The sequence below is a fragment of the Zosterops lateralis genome, assembly GCF_965231275.1.
Source record: "Zosterops lateralis genome assembly, chromosome: Z".
NCBI lineage: Eukaryota > Metazoa > Chordata > Aves > Passeriformes > Zosteropidae > Zosterops > Zosterops lateralis.
In genome coordinates this window covers 3,850,229-3,871,789 of record NC_139800.1, presented here as the reverse complement: position 1 = coordinate 3,871,789, position 21,561 = coordinate 3,850,229, and the positions used below count along the sequence as shown (strand labels likewise).

The window sequence follows — 21,561 nt, the reverse complement described above, 5'->3', positions numbered from 1 at the left end:
AGGCAGGCAACATGGCAGGCATCAGCTTCACTGCAGCCTCTGCCCACCCCCAGGCAGCATGGAGCTCCTACAGCTCCACGGGAGAGCCAGCAAGTTCCTATGTACCTTGCATGCTTCTCTCTGAAATCTTCTCTCAAAAAAAGTCAAAGATGTCAAAAGCATTTCTATGATCCTATTTGACTGTGGAAGTGGGTCCAACAAATAAAGAAGGAATGCTTCAGGAAGCCTGTTGTGGTTTAACCCCAACAGTCAGTTAAGTAGCATAGGTATAAATATTTAACTTAAATTGTTTCAGCAGGCACTTGCTGAGCTCCCAGACCACAGGTAGGAAGGAGAACTGGATAAAAAATGGGAACCTGAAGTGTTGAGATAAGAACAGTTCAAAAATTCAAACTAAACTAAGCAATATTAAAATAAAGTACTATCACTGCTAACAATGATGGTAAAAACAGTAATAACTCTTGTAATGAAAAGGACAGGGGAAGAGAGGAATGAAACCAAAGAGAAAGAATAATGCATGGTACAGTTGCTCAACCACCCAGTCAATACCCAACCTGTCCCCCAGTAGTGATCAGCTCCTCTTGGACACTTATCCCCCATTTATATACTGAGCATGAAGTTGTTCTGTGGTACAGAATATCCCCTTGGACAGTTTAGGTCACCTGTCCCAGCCATGCTCCCTCCCCTATTCTTGTGTCCCTGCTCTCTGGCAGAGCATAGGAATCTGATAAATCTCTTACTTAACTCTAAGCACTCCTGAGAAATGATTAAAACATTAGTATGTTATCATTATCATCCTGCTAAATCCAAACCATAGCACTGTGTCAGCTCTTGAGAAGAAAATTAACTCTATCCCAGCTGAAATTAGGACACAGCCATATGACAAACCTTTGGTTCATGTAGTCTATCAGCATTTTAAGGTATTTGATATTGCCTTTCTCCTTTGTCATTCTAGAGACTTATTCTTTTCCTCGGTGTGTAACCAAAATTTTACATTTTTCTTGCTACTAGGCAGTTAAACAATGCCAGTGGCATGAAGTTAATTGGTGTCTGGTCAGTGCAGAGATGTCTGGCAATGTCAATATATAATGGATGTGGTATATACCCTTTCAACAGAGGTTGTCTGTGCTGGACCACTGGCTGCTGGCTGCTTTTTCATATGAAGATGTAAATGTTTTCCCAGTTACCTTTGTCTTGGACATCTCAAGCCTTTTTTTTTTTTTTTTTTTTTTTTTTTTTTTGTACTTATTACCTTGATTTCTCTTGGTTATAGTCCATAGTAGATTATTTCAGTGTGCTGTATCAGAATATATATGATACATATATGTATATATATATGTGCTATATCAGAATATAATACGTCTGCCTGGAAAGTAGGACTAATGCCAGATGCAGAAGTTTGTTTCACATTCTGCAATAAAAACCATTTTGTAGTCAAAACAAAATGCCTGTGGTAATGCCTTGTGTATCTACTGGAAGTAAGAGTTACCTAGGCAATCTTTCTCTTCATGCCAAACAAACCCTATTACATCCTGTCTATGAAGTAGTCCTCCTCCATAGGCTTGAATTTCATCCATTTTACCTTAAAAATATCCTAGTTGCCTTGCTATTTGTCAATGCTAAGGTCTCAATTCTGAATGAGGGACAGGGGAGTTGTATGGGTTTGATTTGCTGTACTTTTATCTGTCTCTGTGTCAGGAATAAATGTGGGGATTGGCTTGTCAGGAGGCAGGGAGCTGTGAAAACTGCAGTTCACCAACATTTCTTCTACATCTCTCTCCAGCTAAGCTCTCCAACAGCACAGGAATTTCCCATTGTCACTACTTAAAAAAAAAAGAAATCCAACCTGTTCAGTATCATTCCTACAATATGGTAAGAACATGCATTGGGATATTTTCCTTGCATTGACACAATTAATATAATGTACCTTAACAAATCTTTAGCGTTGAGAGAGATGGCAGTAATGTCAAGTAGTTTTCACCTTATTTGCTCTGGGTCTTGCGCTTTGTGCTTAGGAAATAGGCAGTGCACAGAGAGCCTTTGTAAATCCCTGTTTGTGTGTATGCTCAGGCCACAAGTGTTTTGTGAGACAGTTTCTGTGCAGAAGCTGGTTGCCTGTCTCCAATGTGCAAGATTTTGAAGTTAGTTGTGTAAATAGATTTATTTTCTAAACTCATATTTGGCTCCTTCTCGGTAGAGTCAGCCAGGGCTGCTTTTTTTTTTTTTTTTTTTTTTTTTTTTTTTTTTTTTTTTTTTTTTTTTTTTTTTTTTCCATAGAGATGCCTTGGTCTGGTTTGTTTTGAGTTTGACTAGGATGTTCATTTTACTTGATGACTGCTTTGCTTTATGTTTGCATCATTTTGAGGTCTTTGGCTGACCCAGAGCTCCATCAAGGGTATATTTAATAAAATAACATTTCATTACAGCAAAGTGAGTTCACTATGTAACACTTTTCAACAGTGCACATAAAATGAAGACTAAACCAAGGAGAGTAATACCTTGGATGTGGCCTCAAGTGAATTTCCTTATGGACTTCACTGCTGAGTGTGGTGTTTTCTGATTTTCCCATTAGCAATAACATTTTTGGAACACATCCTCTTTCTTGTTCAGTAGTGATACTGAGCTGATGTACAACACAGAGTAAAGTTTATGTTACCAAAATTCATTCCTTGAGGTGAGTGCCAGTAGGTTAATACCATTGTAGGGATTTTGTGAAGAGCTCTAGTGTAGAATGTTTTGCCACAATAAACTTTTCTCAAAATTGTCCTTCATGCTGCCTAAAGTATCTGTAATCACAGAAAATAAATCCCCTTACCTGTGAGTAGAATACTTTCTTCATAAAATCTGGCCTGGTCTCAAACTCTCTTTCCTGTGCCCTGATTTCTGACTCTCTGTGACTTCCCCACAATAAAGCTGTTGCTTTATAATGCTCAAGGTATACCTCAAAAGGACAGTGCTGTGTTTATGGCTGAGCGTGGTTTGCACTGGTAAAAGTTCTGATTCTTCGTCATGGGCAACTGAAAATAAAACACTGGAAAATGTAATAAACAGATGTTCTGCTTGCCACAGCAGTCCCAAAGTGCTGCAGCATTTATATCCCTTTCTTCATATGATCAAGGCTCTTGTTTTATTAGAGATGTGCCAAGCCATAAAGCCCATTTCAGCCTCTTTAGCTGTGTTCTGTTACCTTCACACGTGAGAAGCAGGAAATGACTGCAGAGCACAACATCCTGCAGGAGGATTATGATTGGACTTGTCTGCTTGTGTTTTGGCACTGCTCAGAGGCTGCTGTAAACTTTTAGGATTGCAGTGTGCAAGGTTCAGAGCAGAATGCAAGTTATTAAGTTTGCACTCCTAATATTAAAGAGCTGAAGGATCATTTGCCCAACCTCAGGAATGGCTTTGCCTGAGGACAAGCTGTGAGAGGTGATGGTTCTGATGCTGATTTTGATCATTCTGATCTTATTAAGAGAGCTAAGAGAGGCAGCAAAGAGATCTGCAGTGCTCATGTGCCTTGCCACATGCTGATCTGCCTTCTCTGTAACAAAAACAATTTGGTCATTTATACCAACACATCTGGCTTGTCCTGGGTGTGGTGGTACAGCTGAGTTGTAGACAAGCTGTGATGACATACTGTATGATGTAGGATGTGACACAGACACGAAAAATATCTCTTCATGTGCTGGGTATTTTTTTTTTTAATAATTTTAATTGCCTCTTACCTTTGTAGTCATTGACAGCAGCACTGCCAACATTCCTTTGACTCTTTTGTTCACTAAAAAAAATAAAAATCACAGAAGTCCTTAGAGTATAGTTGCACCAAAAACCTGTTAAAATAATATACTTTTGCATCCACCAAGATGCAGAGTGGCCACATTTATCTTTCAAGTTAAAGTAACTTTTGTTTTTGACTGCCAGTATGGCAAGATCATGTTGATGCCAGTTTCAAGTGGGCTGATTGCAAATGTGCTGGCCTCACTAGGCCACATATTCTATACCTATACACCTACATTCTACACTTGTATTCCAACCTATAGACAACTGAACATAGCAGAAAGTGTCTTTTCCTATAGATAAGAATATGTGTCCATGAAGACACAAACAAATCCAATTCACTGGTATGAATATTTCACTTAAATTGTCTCTGTCCCACTATGCAGACATAATAAAACCGTGGTCTGTAGAGTGAAAATGGCTCAATGACAATCCAGAAGTGGTTTTGATGCTTCTTTTGTGATTGCAAACATCCACATGGGTTTGCATATCTGGGGTTTGCAAGTCTTTGACAAACAAAGCCAACTGAGCTCATTACAACTACAGCTGTTACTATTTGAAGGCTTCCTGCACAAGTAATTGGTTTCTAGCTACTCTCAGCTATGCTGAAAGACCAGTGAGAAATATCAGGCCAGCCTCAGGTCCATTACTCTACCAGAGCCCATTCTGCTAATTACTAATTGCTATCCACTGTAACTAGGATAATGAAGGGTAAACCAAATCATACATTCAGAACACAAAGTTGTTTCAGGACATTTGCCAAAATCAGCACTACAGAATGGCTGAAAGATTGGTGGCTACTGACTGATTTGCTAGAAGGTGAAGATGTCTATTTTTTTTTTGGTTTATGTTGCCATACTTGCAGATTTCTGTGGAGGAATTTTTAATATTAATAGTAAGAAAACAAATATTAGCCTGCCAGTCCAGGTTTGAGGTGAGGGAGATTGGTATGGGGAATAAAGCTATGTGCAAGGAAGACAGCTGTTCTTGAGACTCCAGAAATTGGCAGATAATGAGAAAGAAAGACTGCATGAAAAGAGGAAATAGAATGGCTGTTGTCTTCTGGAGGTTCCAGTGCTTCTTTGGAAGAATTATGTGGGACAAGTGACCTTCTCCCATACTACTGAAGGACAGGAAACGACACAGAATTTTTCCAGGGAAGCACATCATCAGGGAGAGAGCTGAGAGTTTTGTATTATTTGATGTATAGAAAGATCATTTTATTGTGGAAAAATTGTATCCAGCATCTCTTGCTGCCATTTCTCCCTGTCTCTTGGAGAAGGTCTAAGGCTCTTCTGGAATTTTGTCCCCCTCCATGCCAATTTGCACCTCCAGATTGCAGAAAGGAAATTCCTCTTGCTGGGTGGTAGATTGGTATGGTGGAATTTCTTGGGGAGAGAAGGCTGTAAGGGCCAGGGGAAGGCAACAGCCCTGTCTGTTCCTCTGATTTCTCTTCTGCAGAGCAATTGCATGTTGCTTCGCGTATCTTCAGCACCCCCACAATTGCACTGAGAGATGTGTCTTACACACCTCTCCCCAACCTCCCAGCTCCCATCTTCTCTACCAGATAAACCACAGAGAGAAAACATCTGCTTGTCCAGGCTGCTGCTTCTCCATCTGTCACTCCTTCAGGAGATGCTTCAGAGAAGGTTTTGATGTGGGATTCCCTGGACAGGGCTGGCACACTGTCCTGCAGAACCTGGATCTTGGGCAGGTGTTCCCCGCAGCCCCTATCAGGAATGAATTAGAGTGTTTCATTCTTGTAAGTGATACTTTTTAAAGTAAACATCCCTGGGTTCCTGTGATGTGTAACTAATGGAGTGCTAAACTCTCAGGGCTGGTTTAAGACTCAGAAAATACATGTGTTGCCAATCCATCATGTTCCTAATACTAATTAACATAGCAGGGACACAATAAAGCCCCAGAACCTGCACACATTACCCAGCTCACGTTACCACTCCATAACAGTCCCTCTATTGACCTAACAAAAGTACACATTGGAAAAATGAGACGTGGTCTTTTCTGACTCAGCTAGAGCTATTCAGCCCAAGAAGAGAGCTGAGGACTCTCATTTATTATTGTCCATTATTATTCTGGTATATCATGGAACAGAGTTCTCAAACAGTGTACAATGAGTGTTACACCTTTGCTGATGTCTGTGTGTGTTACCTGCTGCTAGGCAGGCAGCCCTAACACAGCCAGAGAAGACACTGACTCGTGGAGTGATGTCTGTGTATTGGGCAGCACATTCTGCTCCTGCACAAATGAAAAGAAGAGCTTATTTGTTGATTTGCATCCATGTTATTTGCAGTTAAGTTGCAATAAAAGTCTTATTGTTCGTAAACCTTTACTGATATGATTGTACCAGGCTTAAAGTAGTTCCTCAGCTAGAAAAAAGAATGGTAAAAATTTAATAAAAAATAGTTCTTGACTATATGAACATTTAGTTTTAGGTCCCAGTATTTTTTTTTTTTTTTTGTACTGAAAGATAGTGACATCCCTGCAATTCCCTGCAACATGCTCATTTTAATGTATGGTAATTCCACTGATTTTAAGAGATACATGATGTACAGCTGAAGATAATCTGGAAGGAATCTGGACGGCAAGAGATTATCACATTTATGTAGCAGTCATCCCTAAGTGGATGCAATCTGGCTTTGTGGAAGTTGTGGGCAAGCTGTCATTTACTTCCACAAATTCATGTTTGGGATTTTATGGTGCCTCTCTCTGAACCCAGTGGAGTTCACTCACTGGCACTTGAAGCTTAGGTATATCCTCTGCTGTTGCACATAATTTGGTGTGCTGATTATAGACAGGATTAGTTTGATCATTATGACACGAAAATCTGTGTGGTGTAGGAGTGATGCCAAGTTTTGCAAGTAAATACAGCACAACACATGGCTTGTGTCCTGGGTGTGTTTTCATGTGCTCTTACTTATTGGTAAAAATCTGAGATGAATAATTTTTCTCCTGAACTAGTTATTTGTGAGTATCTTGCTATCATGAATGTACTTGAAAGTCTTCTCATCACTATTTAGAAGAGGGAATTAGTAATTTATAGCTATATATCCTCCCCCAGTTGTGTATCATCTCTAGTACATGGTTAAACCAGATGGGTTCAACTGGACTGACATTCTGTCTGACAAGCCAGTGCTTCTGTTCTGCAGACTGCTACAGGATGGAAACTGTCCCCTACAGACTAGGAAAGTGTCCCTAAAGAAAATATCCCTTGGGTGGAAGTCACAAAGGAGATGGAGATGTGCAGAACAAAGACAGCAATGCAGCTCAGCCCCAGCTCTGTGGCACAGCAGCTCCTCCCACCTCCTTTATGAGCTGAATTGTCAAAGAAGACCTGGCAAGAAACTCTCAAAGCCTAGTTTTGTGGACCATGCTGCCAGTGGACTGGTCATGCAGTGCAGGTAGAATGTCTTTTAAGGCAATACTGTTTAAATATGGGCTTTACCCAATTTCCCTGGCTGTTGGCACAGGAGGTTTTCTATTGACTTCAGCAGAGCTGGTTAAAGACCTTTACTCCTAGAATTGGTTAATTTTATGCACTGAGTAGTTTGACACTTTGCATAGTTGATACAATCCTGGATGTCTAGAGACCATGAATTACCTAAGTGTCACAGATATTAAATCATGAAGCAGATGACAGTGTCTTCTCTATGTCATATGATCTTAATGCACTTTGTGGGATAGTCTCCTTTATTATTGCCAGTAATCCTAAGTGCTGAAAAAACACCATAAGTAAAATAGCATTTTAGAGCACAATGCATCCAATGTTCTTAATATGTATATACACATCTGCAATATGTTAGACTCAGGCTCATGCCCATTTAATCTCAAGGATTTCAATGGGGTGTCTGTATGGAATGAAGGGAAAAGTTTGATCCCAGAATACTCAATGGCTGCACCTTTCAGGAGCCCTTTATGCCTTGGATTTTCACCTAGATTTGTGTTTATAATAATGAACACGTAATTTATTAAATATATATTTATAATAAATTCCACACCATCAATGTTCTGTCTACTGTATGAATCATTTAATGTGCTGCTTGCTCTCCCTTTGATGATTTCAGAAAACTGTGCATCCAGATAAATCTGGCATGTTTTGAGCCACAGTGCTAAATGCCTGTAAGGGATGCTCTCTGCCTATAGACATGATCAGGATTTACTCCAAGAGTCAAATTAAGCCTGTCAATGAGCAGGTTCCCTTGTGAGAAGAAATGGGTTTGAAGCAGTTACAGCTCCTGTATTCCTCTCCAAGGATATAAGTCAGAACAAGAATGGACACTTCAGTTCAGCTCCCTTCTGCAGTGGGACAAATTCACAAGTCAGGAGGATGTACCTCTGCCTGGTAATGGTGTGTGCAAAACCACTTCTTAGCACTGCCACCAAGAGTGCAATAACAGCAGGGCAAGAGAAGCAGCAAATGAGATTGTCCTAAATGTCCCTTAGCAGGTTGTGTCCAGCAGGACACCAGCTCTTCCTCCTGTCCTGGCAATACCCTTCAGAAGGTGACATTGATGTCAGGCCAGCATTTGTATGGACTCTGGGAAGAGCCTGAGTGTTGTGGATAGGTAACATTTTACAAAAGGAAGGCCTTGTAAAATCATTACTTACTCTTGTCACTTTGGCTAAGTAGGAAATGATGCTGGGGGTGACTCAGCTGAATTTGAACTAGAAAAAGAAGTTATATAACCACCTTCTGTTCACATCATGGTGTATGGTGGATGGTGATTGTTGTATTTTAAAGCCTAACTGTTTAAAAAGGCCTGGATTTTCAATAAAGGTGTTCTTTTTTGCACCTGCCTGGGGACTCTGCATCTCTCTGCTTCCTCACACCAGAAGTCCCAATGATGGCAGCTGAGACAGAGGTTGGAAGGAGTCATATTCATCCCCTCTCTAAAATACATAGTAGGAATGTTGTAGAGACCAAGTGTGGCATACTGAGAACTTGTGCCAGTCTGTTTGGGGTACTTAAACCCCCTTCAGTGGAAGGAAGTTCTATTTACATAGTCCTAAAGATACATATTTCTATCACTGTCCCCTGTGTGCTTACTGATTCTCTCACATTTTCCCCACGCTGTTGCTGAATCCAGCCTCAAATGGCTAAACAGAAGATGTGCAGATGTACTTGTCAAAAAAAGGAGAAAATAAAAAATAATTTTAGAAGAGCTCTGGTTACATTTGTACAGTAGCAGAAATTTCTTCTACCTCAAACATCACCTAAAATCTTGTGGAAGGGGCCTCTGCACCCATGCTTTATTTTGATTATGAGAGGAGACACATCAGCATCATTTGCTGCATTGGCAGTAACATCTCCTGCTGTTCTCCCAACTGATGTCCAAGAATCATGGGAGTGAGGGTTCTCCACATACCCATGTGCCATGTAGACAGAGCTCCCTGATTGTGGAATCACAGTAGAAGCTTGTCTGATTTTCAGGGCTTGTTCTCACAAGGATGGATGGTAAAATCCTTCTGAAAGCTTTGGTGGAAATGCCACAGGTGATGGTGATGTAGCCCAGTGTGTTTCCTGCTGATTTTCAGAGAGCCCAATTGCATTCACTCTGCCATGCTGCGAGTGCTGAGATTCACATCCTCTCCCTCTACCACCCCAGGCATCTGTGTACACTGAGCCAGAGTGTGATACTTGTATTAGTATGGTACAATATCCCCACCTAAAAATGGTTCTACAGACTTTCTTGCTAATTGGAGTGTAATAGGTTTGTCCTAGATACCCTCATTAATAATTTGGCCTGAGTGTGGTTTGCTGGCTGGCTTGTTTTAACTGATATATTGCCAGATTTGATGCTGGTTTTCATGCTGACTGCTACCTCAGGTCATCCTAATGATTTCAGTAAGGCTGCTGAGAGACTGCACTGCTACAATCTGGCTAGTTGTGGTTATATGATTGAATTTTTACTGCTAAGCACAGCATAGCCTACCCAACTCATTTGATTTAGCAGGTGTCTTACTGGCATTTAAAATATTTTGCATGTTATTACATTGCATCCTGAGGGAAGAAAAACAAAACAAAACACCACAAACCAGTTTATTAATAAGACTTTTTTTGCTGTTCTGCTAAAATATGGCAATCAAAAAGACAATTTACATTGCAGAGACTTGACCTTTCCTTTCCAGGACTGTAAAATAAAACCCCAACCTCCACACTTTCTGCATCTGGTTGACATTTGAATAAAACTGCCAGAGTGCAAACAAATTTTGAGAAAACATCTCCAGCAAACTTTGCATTGACTCTAAAAATATTCTTGGCTAAGTTACTTTTTAAGGCCATATGTTGAAAAAAAAAATAAAAAAAAAGAAACCCTGAAACTTCACTAGAATTTATTGCAACAAGAGATTTGCCAAACTACTTAAGACATTTGGGAAGATTATAGTGAAGTGTGTTAGTTGCTGACTTGACAATTTGCTGTACTCACTGCTTGCATAGTGGATTCTTGATATTCATGCTGAGAGCTGATCCAACTTTCTAGTACATTTTAGCAAGAGACCTGCCAAATGTCTACTGGCCTATTAAATGCTGGCAAACCAAAGGTCAGCCTTGTTTATGAGCCACAGAAAAGCTGCTATGAACAGCACACGAAACCCTCCTCATGCCTTTTTTTTTTTTTTTTTTTTTTTTTTTTTTTTTTTTTTTTTTTTTTTTTCTTAATTCAAATTTTTAGCACAGGATTGGATGGGGATGGGCTTGGACTTGTTTTGACCCAAAGTCCTTTTAGGTCTGTTCTCATATAACCCAGCCATGAATCTGGAGGCTGCAGAAGAGGCAGTCTTATTTAATTGAGATGTTTTTCTTTTTCCTTCATCAAATCATCACCAGGTCTGTGTGGTCGTGTTGGCAGAGATATGGCCCAAATTGTGTCCCCTTGGTACATCCTCAATGTCTGGGCAGAGCCTCCAGCCACAGAGGGCTAAACTGCCCTTCTTTTACAGTTTATTCCTCTCCCTTCTGGGAGCTCATCCCTTCCTCTGCCAGGGTGAGAAGAAAATGGAAAAAAAAAACCCTGTAAATGGTGAACTCTCTTGCAGCCTGTGCTCAATCCAAAGCTGTCTATGTCCATCTAAATCCTTCACTGAAGGCTCTGGAGTACCTGTCAGGCTTTGACTCACTGTGTCAGAAGCAGCAGTTCTGCTCTGTTCACCTGAACTGCTTTTGATATCATTGCAGTTTCCTAGGACAGAAGGTTATCCTGATATGATAAGCAAGTCTCCCTATAAAGAAGTTGCCCCTTGCCCTCCTTGCCAAAGCAAACATTCTTACAAAGGCAGTCGTGTTACTGTCATGTTCAAAAACTTTTTTCTTCCATATCATGCTATAGTAAATATGCCACCTCAACATTTCTTACCTCCTTATAATATGTCTTTATTATTCTATATTATGTCTTTATTATTCATTTGACTGGCATATAGGAATAACAGAAAATCCCTCCCCTGACTCTCTACCTACAAATCTGTTAGGCAGCAATTAAACGGTCAATTAAAACAGAACATCAAAAAAATCCCCAAACCTCGAAAAAACCCAAACCCAAACTGAAAACCTTGTTTGTTTAAAACGTTCCAAGGTACAATCAGCTTAGAAAGGTCTATGCCACGAATAAAAATCTTAAAAAAAGTTTATTTTAGTGTTGGGGGTTTACTTAAATGCTATTTACAAGAGATAGAGGGAGTCATATATATGAGTATATATATACTTATATATACTTATATTTATAAGTATATATACTTATATAAGAGGGAGTCTTATATGTGTATATAAGACACATACCTAAAATCCACATTTTAACGAAGAAACAAGAGTGCAAAAGAAATTACGATCATGCAGTTTGGATAACACGGGAAAAGTTGATGTCTTTGCGGGTGCTTTTTGTATTTTATTTTATTACTAATTTTTTTTTTTGTATTTTATTTTATTTTTAATTTTTTTTTGTATTTTATTTTATTTTTAGAAATAATTTTTTTGTATTTTATTTTATTTTTAAAAAATAAATATTTAAAAAAATCTTTTTCCCTCTCTTACTCCCCTACTTCCCACAGTTGAAATCAACCGCGAAATTTCAGCATCCTCGCTGCAGCAAATACAAGGTAATAACTCCGTATAGTAAATTTAGGGAGGAGAACCGCTCATGGGCTGGACGGGGCGCAAATGTCGCGGGCACTGCGGGAGCCCCGCCCGGGCACCGGGACCCGGAGAGGGCACAAAAGGGGCGGGCGGGGAGAGGCAATTTGTTTCAGATTAAACGGTGACATCCCTGACCTAACAAGCGGCCGGGCTCGCCCGCGTTTGTCATTGCAATCTGCCCCCGACGGCGCGGGGAAGAGGGCAGGATCAAAGCATTCCTGCGGGGAAAATCGCGCCCGGAGCCGCCGTTTGGTTAGCCTGCCCTAACCTCGATAATAAATTTCTCCGGAGGAAGGGAGGGCAGGGGAGGCCAGGAGCGGGGGACCTGCACCTGCACCTGCCCGCAGAGCCAGGATGCAAAGCAGGACCGAGCGGGAGCCGCTATCCCTGGGGCGAGGAAGCTCCGCTGCTCCTCCTGCCCCTCTGGAAAGGGAGATGCTGCAAGAGGCACAACCACCGCCTGTGAGACCCATCCCCGGCTTCAGAGGGGTTTGGAACACCCACACCCCGACTTGGGCAGCGCACGGGGTGGGGATGGGCGAGGGCTGCTCTGAAGGAACCCCAGAGCATCTCAGCAGCTCTGGCCGCGGGTTTGGGCACCAGAACGGGCGCTGACAACAGCGGGGAGCTGTGCTGGGAAGGTGTGCGGGGCAGGTGGATGCACGGCTGAGCATCAGTCTCCCCTGGCGGGGAAATCAGAGCCTTTCCCGGCCCGTGTCAGCCCAAACCACGGACTAAAACAGGACTGTGTGGGAGAGGCAGTGCCCTAAATCTCTCTGCTCCTTCTCTCTCAGATGCGTCCCGCAGGAGGACGGCAGAGGCACCTCTTCTTCCAGAGGGAGGGCAGGCTGGAGGGGAGCTCAAAGGCGCTTTGCGCAAACAACAGGAGCAGAATAAAGTTGTACAAACACGCTTTAAAATCGTGGCTGGGTTTCACAGCTCCCCGCGGATAAAGTAAACAGGAGGCCGAACTGTTTTGTAATTTACTCCAGCGGACCGCAGAGTCGCACTTTGTAATTCGGTGTCGGTTTACAGACAAAGGCGACTTCTGTTTCCTAACCTAGCAGGTCCTTTGTCATGCTTGCGCCTTTTAAGAGGGACCCCAAGGGGGAAAGTGGAATTCCTTGGGTATTTGCCTTTTAGTCATGCTTCTAAGTCAAACGGTAGCCGGGCTCTCTTTGGAGAGGGGTAATACCTGCCGTCGGGGGATGCGCTTCCCTCTCCCCGCTCTCCCGACGAGGACAAACCTCCCCGGGGACAAACCCTCTTCCCGAGGGGCGAAGGGAAAGGCTGGTGCCGTGATCCCAGAGGAGCTGGGAGCTGCGGGAGCCGGGTCCCCGTCGAGCTCGCCTGAGCCACTCTCCCGGTGTGGCCTTTGTCCCCTGGCCCTTCCAGGGCAGGGTTTTTCCGTGCCGAACCGGCGACCGGCGGCTGCTCCGTGCGCTGGCCGTGACCGGGTGTTTATTGTACACACGGATGCTCTCAGTGTTTGTTACACACGCGCGCTTCTCGGGGAAAGAGAAAAATATTTTCCCCTTTTTAGGAGGCCGGTTTCAGCCATTTGTTCTGCGTGTCGTTAGATTTCCATCGGCGCAACAGTGGTGGGAAAATAATGTTGCCCTGCACGCCTTTTTTTTTTTTTTTTTTTTTTTTTTTTTTTTTTTTTTTTTTTTTTTTTTTTTTTTTTTTTTTTTTGTGTCTTCCTGGGCAAAGTCCGTTTAAATTGACCAGTTTTTGCCCTGCTCGGCGCTGAAGGCGGCAGAGGTGTGTTCTGTCTGTTTCTGCCTCTTGGGAATCCCTGTTTTCAGTGGCGGAAGCACTGAAGAGCTCCGGGCTCTCCCTGGCACGGCTGGGGCTTCGTGGGTGACAATTTCCATCGCGCTCTGACTGGGGAGACAAAGGGACATCACCCATCTCCCGAAGAGCAGCCTCCGCCAGGGAGGGGCGGGAAAAAAGACATTTAGGGGAAATAAAGTTACTTAGGGAAATAAAGTTATTTAGGGAAATAAAGTTATTTAGGAGGAAATAAAGTTACTTAGGGAAATAAAGTTATTTAGGGGAAATAAAGTTATTTAGGGGGGAAAAAACCTCAGCCTCGGTGGAAAACGCTCCCTCTGAAGGGAGAGAATGCTAAAGAAAAAAAAAAAAAAAAAAAAAAAAGGGTATTTTTGGAAAATGAGTATTTTTCCACGCCTTAATTCCCTAAAGGAAAGGATCCCGCCGCCTTTTCAGGCTAGGAAAAAACCACCATTATCACAAGCACCTTCCACTAGCGGGTCAAGCAGCGGGAACAACCTCAAACGAAAATCGCGGGGGCTGTTTGAGGCTTTTAAACCTTCTCCCCCGGGCCGCTCCAGGGCTAGAGGGACGCCCTTAGCTGAACTCAGCCCAGCTCTTCCGTAATTTCTCCTTTTCTTTCCTTTTCCCGGCTTTTCTGGCCCCAAAACTCAAACTCGCCCCTCGCCGCGCGCTCGCTCCCGTGTCCGCTCCGCACCCGCGGGCACACGCCTCCCCTCGGGGGGGCGGGGCTTAGCGCGGCGCCGGCCAATGGGAGCGGCGGGCGCGGGGCGGGCAGCCAATGGGCGGCGCGGACGGGCGCTGATAACGCGGCGGGCGCTGATAACGCAGACGGGCGCTGATAACGCGAACGGGTGCTGATATCGCGGCGGACCCCGCGCGGCATCATCCCCAACCCCGACCCAGCGGAGCTGTGAGCCCTCCAGGTGCGGGGAGAGGGAGTTTCTCCTCTTCCCGAGCAGGTTTTGGGGCAAGCGACGGGGGTTTGAGGGGCTGCTGCGCGCTCCCTGCACCACCTGCCTTTCTTCGGTAAGTGCCGTGCGCGGGAGGAAAAGAAGGGAAGGAATTGTCGTCGGGGAGCAGGTGCGGGTCTGAGGATGCAGCAGAGAGCTCCAGGAGCTCGTACCGCCTTGGGTTTGCTGGAGCGGGCGGCGGCGGCGGTGTGTGAAGTCCAGCTGTGCTCTGCCTGTCTCTCTCCCGAGTTTGGGCGCAGCTGGCAGGAGCGCTCTGGGGATCCTGTGTAATGGGCAGGACTCTGTGATAAGCAGGATCCTGTTAAGGCCGGGCAGAGTCGTAGCGCTGCATCGCCCCGGGACGGCTCCTGCCGCATCCTCGGCTGCGGGAGACGCGCTCCTCCCTGGAGCGGGGTGTCACAATTCCCGGGGAGAGAGGGAGGGAGAGAGGGAGGGAATAGGGGAAGAGGGAGGCGTCCGTCCTGGCTAAACCGAGCCCCGCACGGGTCGTGCGCAAGAGACGGTAAAGGGGCAATACGACACCCCAGGCGGGCTCTGCCTTGACTCCCCGGCCGGGGCACATCTCGACGGGCACCCCGGAATCCGGGCGGGAATCCTCGGCTCCCGCGGGGGCGGGAGGCCTGACCCTTTTCCTACAGCTGCTGGAGCCATGGCTGAGGAACGCGCCGGCACCGAGTGGGAAATCGACGTGGAGAGCCTGGAAGGGGAGCAGGAGGAGGCACCGCGCGGGAACACCGGCCCGGAGGAGGAGGAGGAGGAGGAGGAAGGCGAGGAAGGGGCGGCAGAGGCATCAGCGGCGGCCCCGCGGCGGGGAGAACCGCGCAAGCTGAGCCGCACGCCCAAGTGCGCCCGGTGCCGCAACCACGGCGTGGTGTCCTGCCTGAAGGGACACAAGCGGTTCTGCCGCTGGCGGGACTGCCAGTGCGCCAATTGCCTGCTGGTGGTGGAGCGGCAGCGGGTCATGGCCGCGCAGGTGGCGCTCCGACGGCAGCAGGCCACCGAGGTGAGCCGGGGACACACCTGGGACAGGGATGGATGGGATGGGATGGGATGGGATGGGATGGGATGGGATGGGATGGGATGGGATGGGATGGGCGGCCCCGGGTCTGACGGCGCTGTCCCATCCCTGTCTCAGGACAAGAAGGGGCTGACGGGGAAGCAGGCGAGCCTGGAGCGCAAAGCCGTCTACCAGAGGCACGTCCGAGCGCCCAGCCTCTTGGCAAAGAGCATCCTGGAAGGTGAGAGCATCCCCTGCCCCTCCGCGGATTCCCGCCGCGGGGAATCCCCGCTCAGCCCCGGGGGGACCCGCACATCCCGCCCGAACGCAGCATCCTTTCCCCAAATAATCGCTAAAACTCTCCCCTAACCAGCGCTGGAGGCTCCTGCCCTTCCGGGCTGGGATAGATGTGGCAGAATTTCAGTTCTTTGCCTTCCCTGCGCCCAAAATAATGCTTGAAATGCTGGCGAGGGTAGTTTGAAATTTGAGAGTTACTGTTACAATCCCGCAGTCTTTTTACGCGGCTCCCCAGCGGCGTTTTTGCAGCGCCAGGGAAATTTATTCGCGGGGTGGTTTGTTCGTGGGTGTTTTAATCAGCAAACGGGTAAATTGATTATTATTATTTTTTTTAATCTGAACGCCTGACGCAGCAGTGCCGTTTGTGGCATTAGCAATAGTGAGAGCTGCAAAATAAGATGCTTAATTTTCTCACTGTCGAAAATATTAATTGTGGAATAATGACCTTTTAAAGATTGGGATTTTAGTGAAAGGCTGTATTTCTTTCACCACAATCCCATTTAGGATTGTGCACGTATTTATTCCTATGTTTGCTTTAATTACTTTCTAAACCATATCCCTGTAAATCACTGCACTTCTCAATTCAATTTTTTTTTCTGAAATAAAAAGCTCTTTTCTTTGCCTGTTTAAACTCAATTAATGTTCTAATATCAATATTTAGAAACCTCTAATTTACATCTACAGTTCATTATTTCAAAAAGTCTCCTGTATTCTTTCCTCTAATTTATCTTAACTGTCTTTTTCTTTTCTCCTAGTTCTCCTTGGGATTTTCTGCCTTCTCTAGCAGTGTGTACATAGTGATTCATCTTTAAAAAATAGAAAAGACACCAGCTGTAGATATAGGTATCTTCCTTGGAAAAGGGGAAACCTGTATGAGAGAAATGGAGGTGAAAACAGGTAAAATCCTGTTCTCCTGACTCATGTAAATTCAATGTAAATTCCATTAATTCAATGGAATTACTTGTCTGGGTAGAGCAAACAGGGTTGGACCCTATCTATTATATTAAATTAAGCCAGGTAGCTTGGTAACTGAATGGGCTGGAAACTGAATTTCTATGTTTTATTGAATTCCTAGTTCAGCAGAAATAAAATATTTGAATGCTTTCCATATGTGTTAAAAGTGAATGGTTATCTCTCTCCTTAAGCCTCATAATACACAGTAGGGTTTTGCCTTTTTAATTTATTTTTTTTTTTCCTTTTCCTTCTCCCTCCTTGATTTGCTTGTCTGGAACCACCTCTTTAAAAAAACTACTGATCAGCTGGCTTTGAGGCACCTTATACATGTCAAAAAAAGCAGGGCTTGCTTATCTGCACTGACTGATTGCTAAGCCTCTGTGTCCTGGTGGTGTCCCCAGGGTCTGTGGCAAGAGCACAGTGCTTGGTGGGGCTGGCTCAGGGAGGTTTGTACAGACACAGCTTTAATGTTTTTCTCAAGGGAATTAATTCCTGATGCTGCTTTGTTGTTCCAGGTTATCGTCCTATTCCAGCAGACTCCTACCTGGGAGGGAATTCAGCCTTGCCACCTCCTGTGAGTGACAGGATGAGAAAGAGACGGGCTTTTGCTGACAAGGAGCTGGAGAACATTATGCTAGAGAGAGAGTATAAAGAGAGGGATATGCTGGAAGCCACACAAGCCCTTTTCCTCCCCAACCGTATGGTGCGTGGAGCTGAATACAGCCCCTATAAAACTGCCTTCAACGCTGCTCAAGTTGATAACCCAAACAAGGACTTTTCCAATTTTTTGCCAACCTGCCTCGATCTGACGATGCAGTACTCAGGACCCAGCAACATGGAGCTGATTTCTTCAAATGTCAGTGTAGCTACCACCTACAGGCAGTACCCCCTGCCCTCTAGGTTCTTAGTGTGGCCAAAATGTGCCCCCATTAGTGATGCTCTCCTCTACCAGCAATGCCTGTTGAACGCTACTGCTGTCCAAGCTCTCAAACCTGGCACGGGTTGGGATGCCAAGGTCTCACAGGGTCAGGACTGTCCAAACACTGAGCACGACGTCGTGCCTCCAAAACTGGAAAACTCGTTTGCTCTGACCCACGCGCGGGACGCTCAGCAGCCCCGTAACGAAATGGTCTGCCTCCATCAGGAAGCTCGTGAGAGGTCAGCCTTCTCTCCTCCAAAAAGGACTTTCTCCCAGGTTTCTGACAAGGGTTCCGTGTCTCCTCAGGAACAGGCGCTAAGCAAGATCAGCAAAGGCAGTGCCAAGCCCCCTGCGCCGCTCAAGTTCAGCGCGTTCCAGTCGCTGTTCCATCAGACATTTCCCCGCGCCCCCACGACAGAGCTGAGAATGTCCTTTGTGAAGGAGACTTTTGAAGATGCTTCTAAGAAGTACAGGGAGTGTGCTGTCAAAGAGAGCCAGAAATACAAGTTCACTGTAGACAAATGTGCAAAAGACTTCTTTGGGGCCAAGCAGCCCACGACAAAACTTTCAGCGACTGAGCCGCTGTCGTTTTCAGTTGAGTCCATCCTTAAACGACCTTCTTCTGCTGTTACTAATGGCTCTGAATGAATAAACTTTGCCTTCAGAGTAGAGAGTTTCTAAGCTTTGCTTTCTGCAGAATTGCTCCTGCCTGCCTTATCTCTTAAAAAGGTTTTTTTAAAGGAGGAATTTCTGCAGTAAATGGTAATGCTTTCTTTTATTTCAAAATGATGTACATAAATATGCATGTTTTCTGAAAAGCAAATTTAATTTTTTTAAAAATTGAAACTGCATGTACAGACTGTAAAGTGTTTTTATTTTAAGCAGCCCTTCAATAAAATGAGTTTACTTACAAGCATAGACTGATCTGTGTCGTGTCTCTAGCATCTTGCAGGCAAGTATGCCCTACTTGCAAAATACACTTTTTATTTTGTCTGCCATTATAAATGTACTTACTACTTAAGTTGCTGGGATAAGCAGTCGTTTCTCCTTTGAACCTCCAGTAACTTGGAGAAGAGGTAACAACAGTTCACGTAGGCTAGGGTGAATTCACAAGATTTTTATTTATGTGAGGTTTGGATCAGATTCCATATGCCTTTCTTATTCTGAAGGGGGAGTGCAGGCTAGCACAAAAGACTAGTCTATTCCACACCTCTCTGTAAAACTTCTGTTACTAAAGAGTTACTAGTCTGGTTTTGAGGGGAATGTCTCTAGTCAGATTTTGATAAAAATTCAGCATTTTTTACAGATCAGTTTTCGAATAAAAAGTCTGCTTTTTAGAATTAGTTTTTACTTTTTTTTTTTTTTTTAATGTTCAATTCACTTCAAATTTCTACCCCCTTGAATTCTTCCCTTCTGAGGACATTTCACTTTTGACCAGCAAGAGCCTGAGATTCTTGTTTTGTAGTAATTGAAATGACCTCCAGGCTGTAAAAATTCTGCACATAATCATTACTGCTGATGAGAAATCAAATAATGGTCTCTCAGGTTTTTTTAATCCCATGTATGTGTGTAGGGATAGAAAATAAAGACAGCAATAAAGGAGAATATCCAACAGAAATTATCTGAGAACTGAAATTGCCTCAGGGTTGTGGGAAAAAGCATTGCTAGGTCTCACTATGAAGAGGATGAAGTTTTCTAAACTGATGACTTTTTAAGTTTTTCGCTATATGTTGCTGCCAGCACATCTACCTAGTACTAACAGGCAACCCCTTAGCTACTTTCTTTCCTTAACATTTTAATCCTGCACACGGTGCTCATCCAATTGAGAGGAGTTGATGTTCATTCTTAATTTTCATGGTTTTCTAGGGACAATTTCTGCTCGGTATTTGTGAGCAGAAGGTAATTTTTTCAAACTTTATTACACTCCCTGCACAGGTTAAATGCTTATTTTGCCTGTGAATTCCAGATTCTGTAGTGAAGTCATCTCTCTGAGTGTTTAGTGTTGCTGTAGGGAGTGGTGTTGCAGAATACCACGACCCTTTTTGTGTACAGGAGAGGTCATCTGTCCTGAGTGCTTTCCTAAGGCAGTTTTGTTAAAGCAACAGACAGGTTAGAGAAAACACATTTTACATAAAGTGCAATTTTTTTTGCATAACGCACCTTACAAAGCTCATAAAAACTTTATGTCAGGAAGGTTAAAAGCTGTAATTTAAAAGAATCTTGGGCACTGGCTTAAGTCTCACTTTTCAAAAGAATTCATACCAACATTTTCTTAGTGAAAAATAGGTTTCAAATCCAGTGAGATGCTTTTAAATTTTTTCAGTCTGTCCTTTATCCAGTTGCCATTAGAGGGAGTTTTAACTTGCTTGAACTGAATCTGCTTGTAAATCTGTTTAGCAGTCAGACCAACTTAAGCAGCTTTTACCTGGAATAAATGGAGAGATATTCTTCATAATTCATATTTGTTTGCTTTCACCACTGTTTCCTTGTTTGGTTTTGTTGAACATTAAATATAAAAAGGAGTTTTACTTAAGCAGGACTTCCTTGTTTTTAAAAGTATGATTTGTTTTGGTTTTTGAGCTACTGGTATAAACTAGGATCACAGAAGAAAGAAAGTTCAACAATCTATATACCGAATTAATATAAGGTACTGGAATTAGTCCCACCGAAATATTTTTTCTGCCTGACAATGTGTGCATCTAACATTGTTCAGTTTTACATCTGAAATATTTTTCCAGGCAATCATAATAATCTTGACTTTATTTATCTCCTAATAAAAAAGACCAGAAAACCAAAACACTTTGACAGACTGGCACCTCTTGACCTTAAAAAAAAAAAAAAAAGCTGAAAAAAACCCTGAATTAAAAAAAACCAAACAAAACCAACCTGAAAAAATTCAAATCCTGAACATATACCAAGCATTTGTATTTATAAGTATATATTGATATTTGTATGTGCACACATGTCGTGGTTTAACCCCAGCTGGGAAATTTGTACCATGCAGCTGCTCACTCTCTCCCCCACCCTCTCCAGAGTGGGGAGAAGAATCAGAAAAAACCCCTGTAAAACTCTGAGATAAGAGCAGTTTAATAACTGAAACAAAATAAAATATAATAGCAGTAACGACACCAACAACTATTCTGTAATAGTTGTAATGTCATAGCAGTGAAAAGGAGAGAGACAGAGGAATAAAACTGGAGACAGACAAGTGATGCACAATGCAATTTCTTACCACCCACTGACCCATACCCACCCCATCTCCCAGAAAAAAATCAGCCACTGGGCATGACATTCTGTGGTGTGGAATCACATCTTTGGCAGTTTGGGTCAATTGTCCAGGCCATGCACCCTCACAGATTCTGCTCAGTGCCAGGGCATGGGACACTGAATAGTCCTTGACTTTGGGGAAGAACTACTGAGCAAAAACTAAAACATCAGTGTGTTATCAATATTATCCTCATACCAAAATCAAAAGAGCACTGTACCAGCTACTGAGAGGAAAATTACTTCCATTCCCCACCCCCAGCCAAACCCAGGACAACACACTGTTAGATATATGTATGTCCCAGATTTTTTACTCAAATACCAGTCATCAGGAGAGCAGTGATATTTCTATTACCCTTTGAAAAAATTGAGATGAGACTTGGACAAACTGTTTGCTCTGATAACAAACGAGTGTCACCAGAGTCAGCATTTCTTACAG

The 21,561-nt window shown here is 43.7% G+C and overlaps 1 protein-coding gene across 2 annotated transcripts; it reads left to right on the top strand.

Annotated features, from left to right (window-relative positions):
• Positions 1–14,518: 14,518 nt before the first annotated feature.
• DMRT2 (doublesex and mab-3 related transcription factor 2) lies at positions 14,519–18,766 on the top strand. 2 transcript variants are annotated; one of them, XM_083883794.1, is made up of 5 exons: positions 14,519–14,542; positions 14,581–14,643; positions 15,330–15,694; positions 15,827–15,929; positions 17,455–18,766. In XM_083883794.1, the coding sequence occupies exons 3-5, from the start codon at positions 15,341–15,343 to the stop codon at positions 18,504–18,506; spliced, it is 1,509 nt and encodes a 502-aa protein (XP_083739920.1). In that variant the 5' UTR covers positions 14,519–14,542; positions 14,581–14,643; positions 15,330–15,340; the 3' UTR covers positions 18,507–18,766. The 2 variants fall into 2 exon arrangements, with proteins under 2 accessions (XP_083739920.1, XP_083739919.1); XM_083883793.1 differs by lacking the exon at positions 14,519–14,542 and having other exon boundaries at positions 14,581–14,746.
• Positions 18,767–21,561: the final 2,795 nt, after the last annotated feature.

Bases quoted from the DNA above. Each gene is read 5' to 3' on its own strand.
- DMRT2 (XM_083883794.1), top strand. From the start codon at position 15,341: ATGGCTGAGGAACGCGCCGGCACCGAGTGGGAAATCGACGTGGAGAGC. The intron at 15,695-15,826 runs GTGAGCCGGGGA...TCCCTGTCTCAG, and splicing joins GACGGCAGCAGGCCACCGAG to GACAAGAAGGGGCTGACGGG. The intron at 15,930-17,454 runs GTGAGAGCATCC...TTGTTGTTCCAG, and splicing joins GGCAAAGAGCATCCTGGAAG to GTTATCGTCCTATTCCAGCA.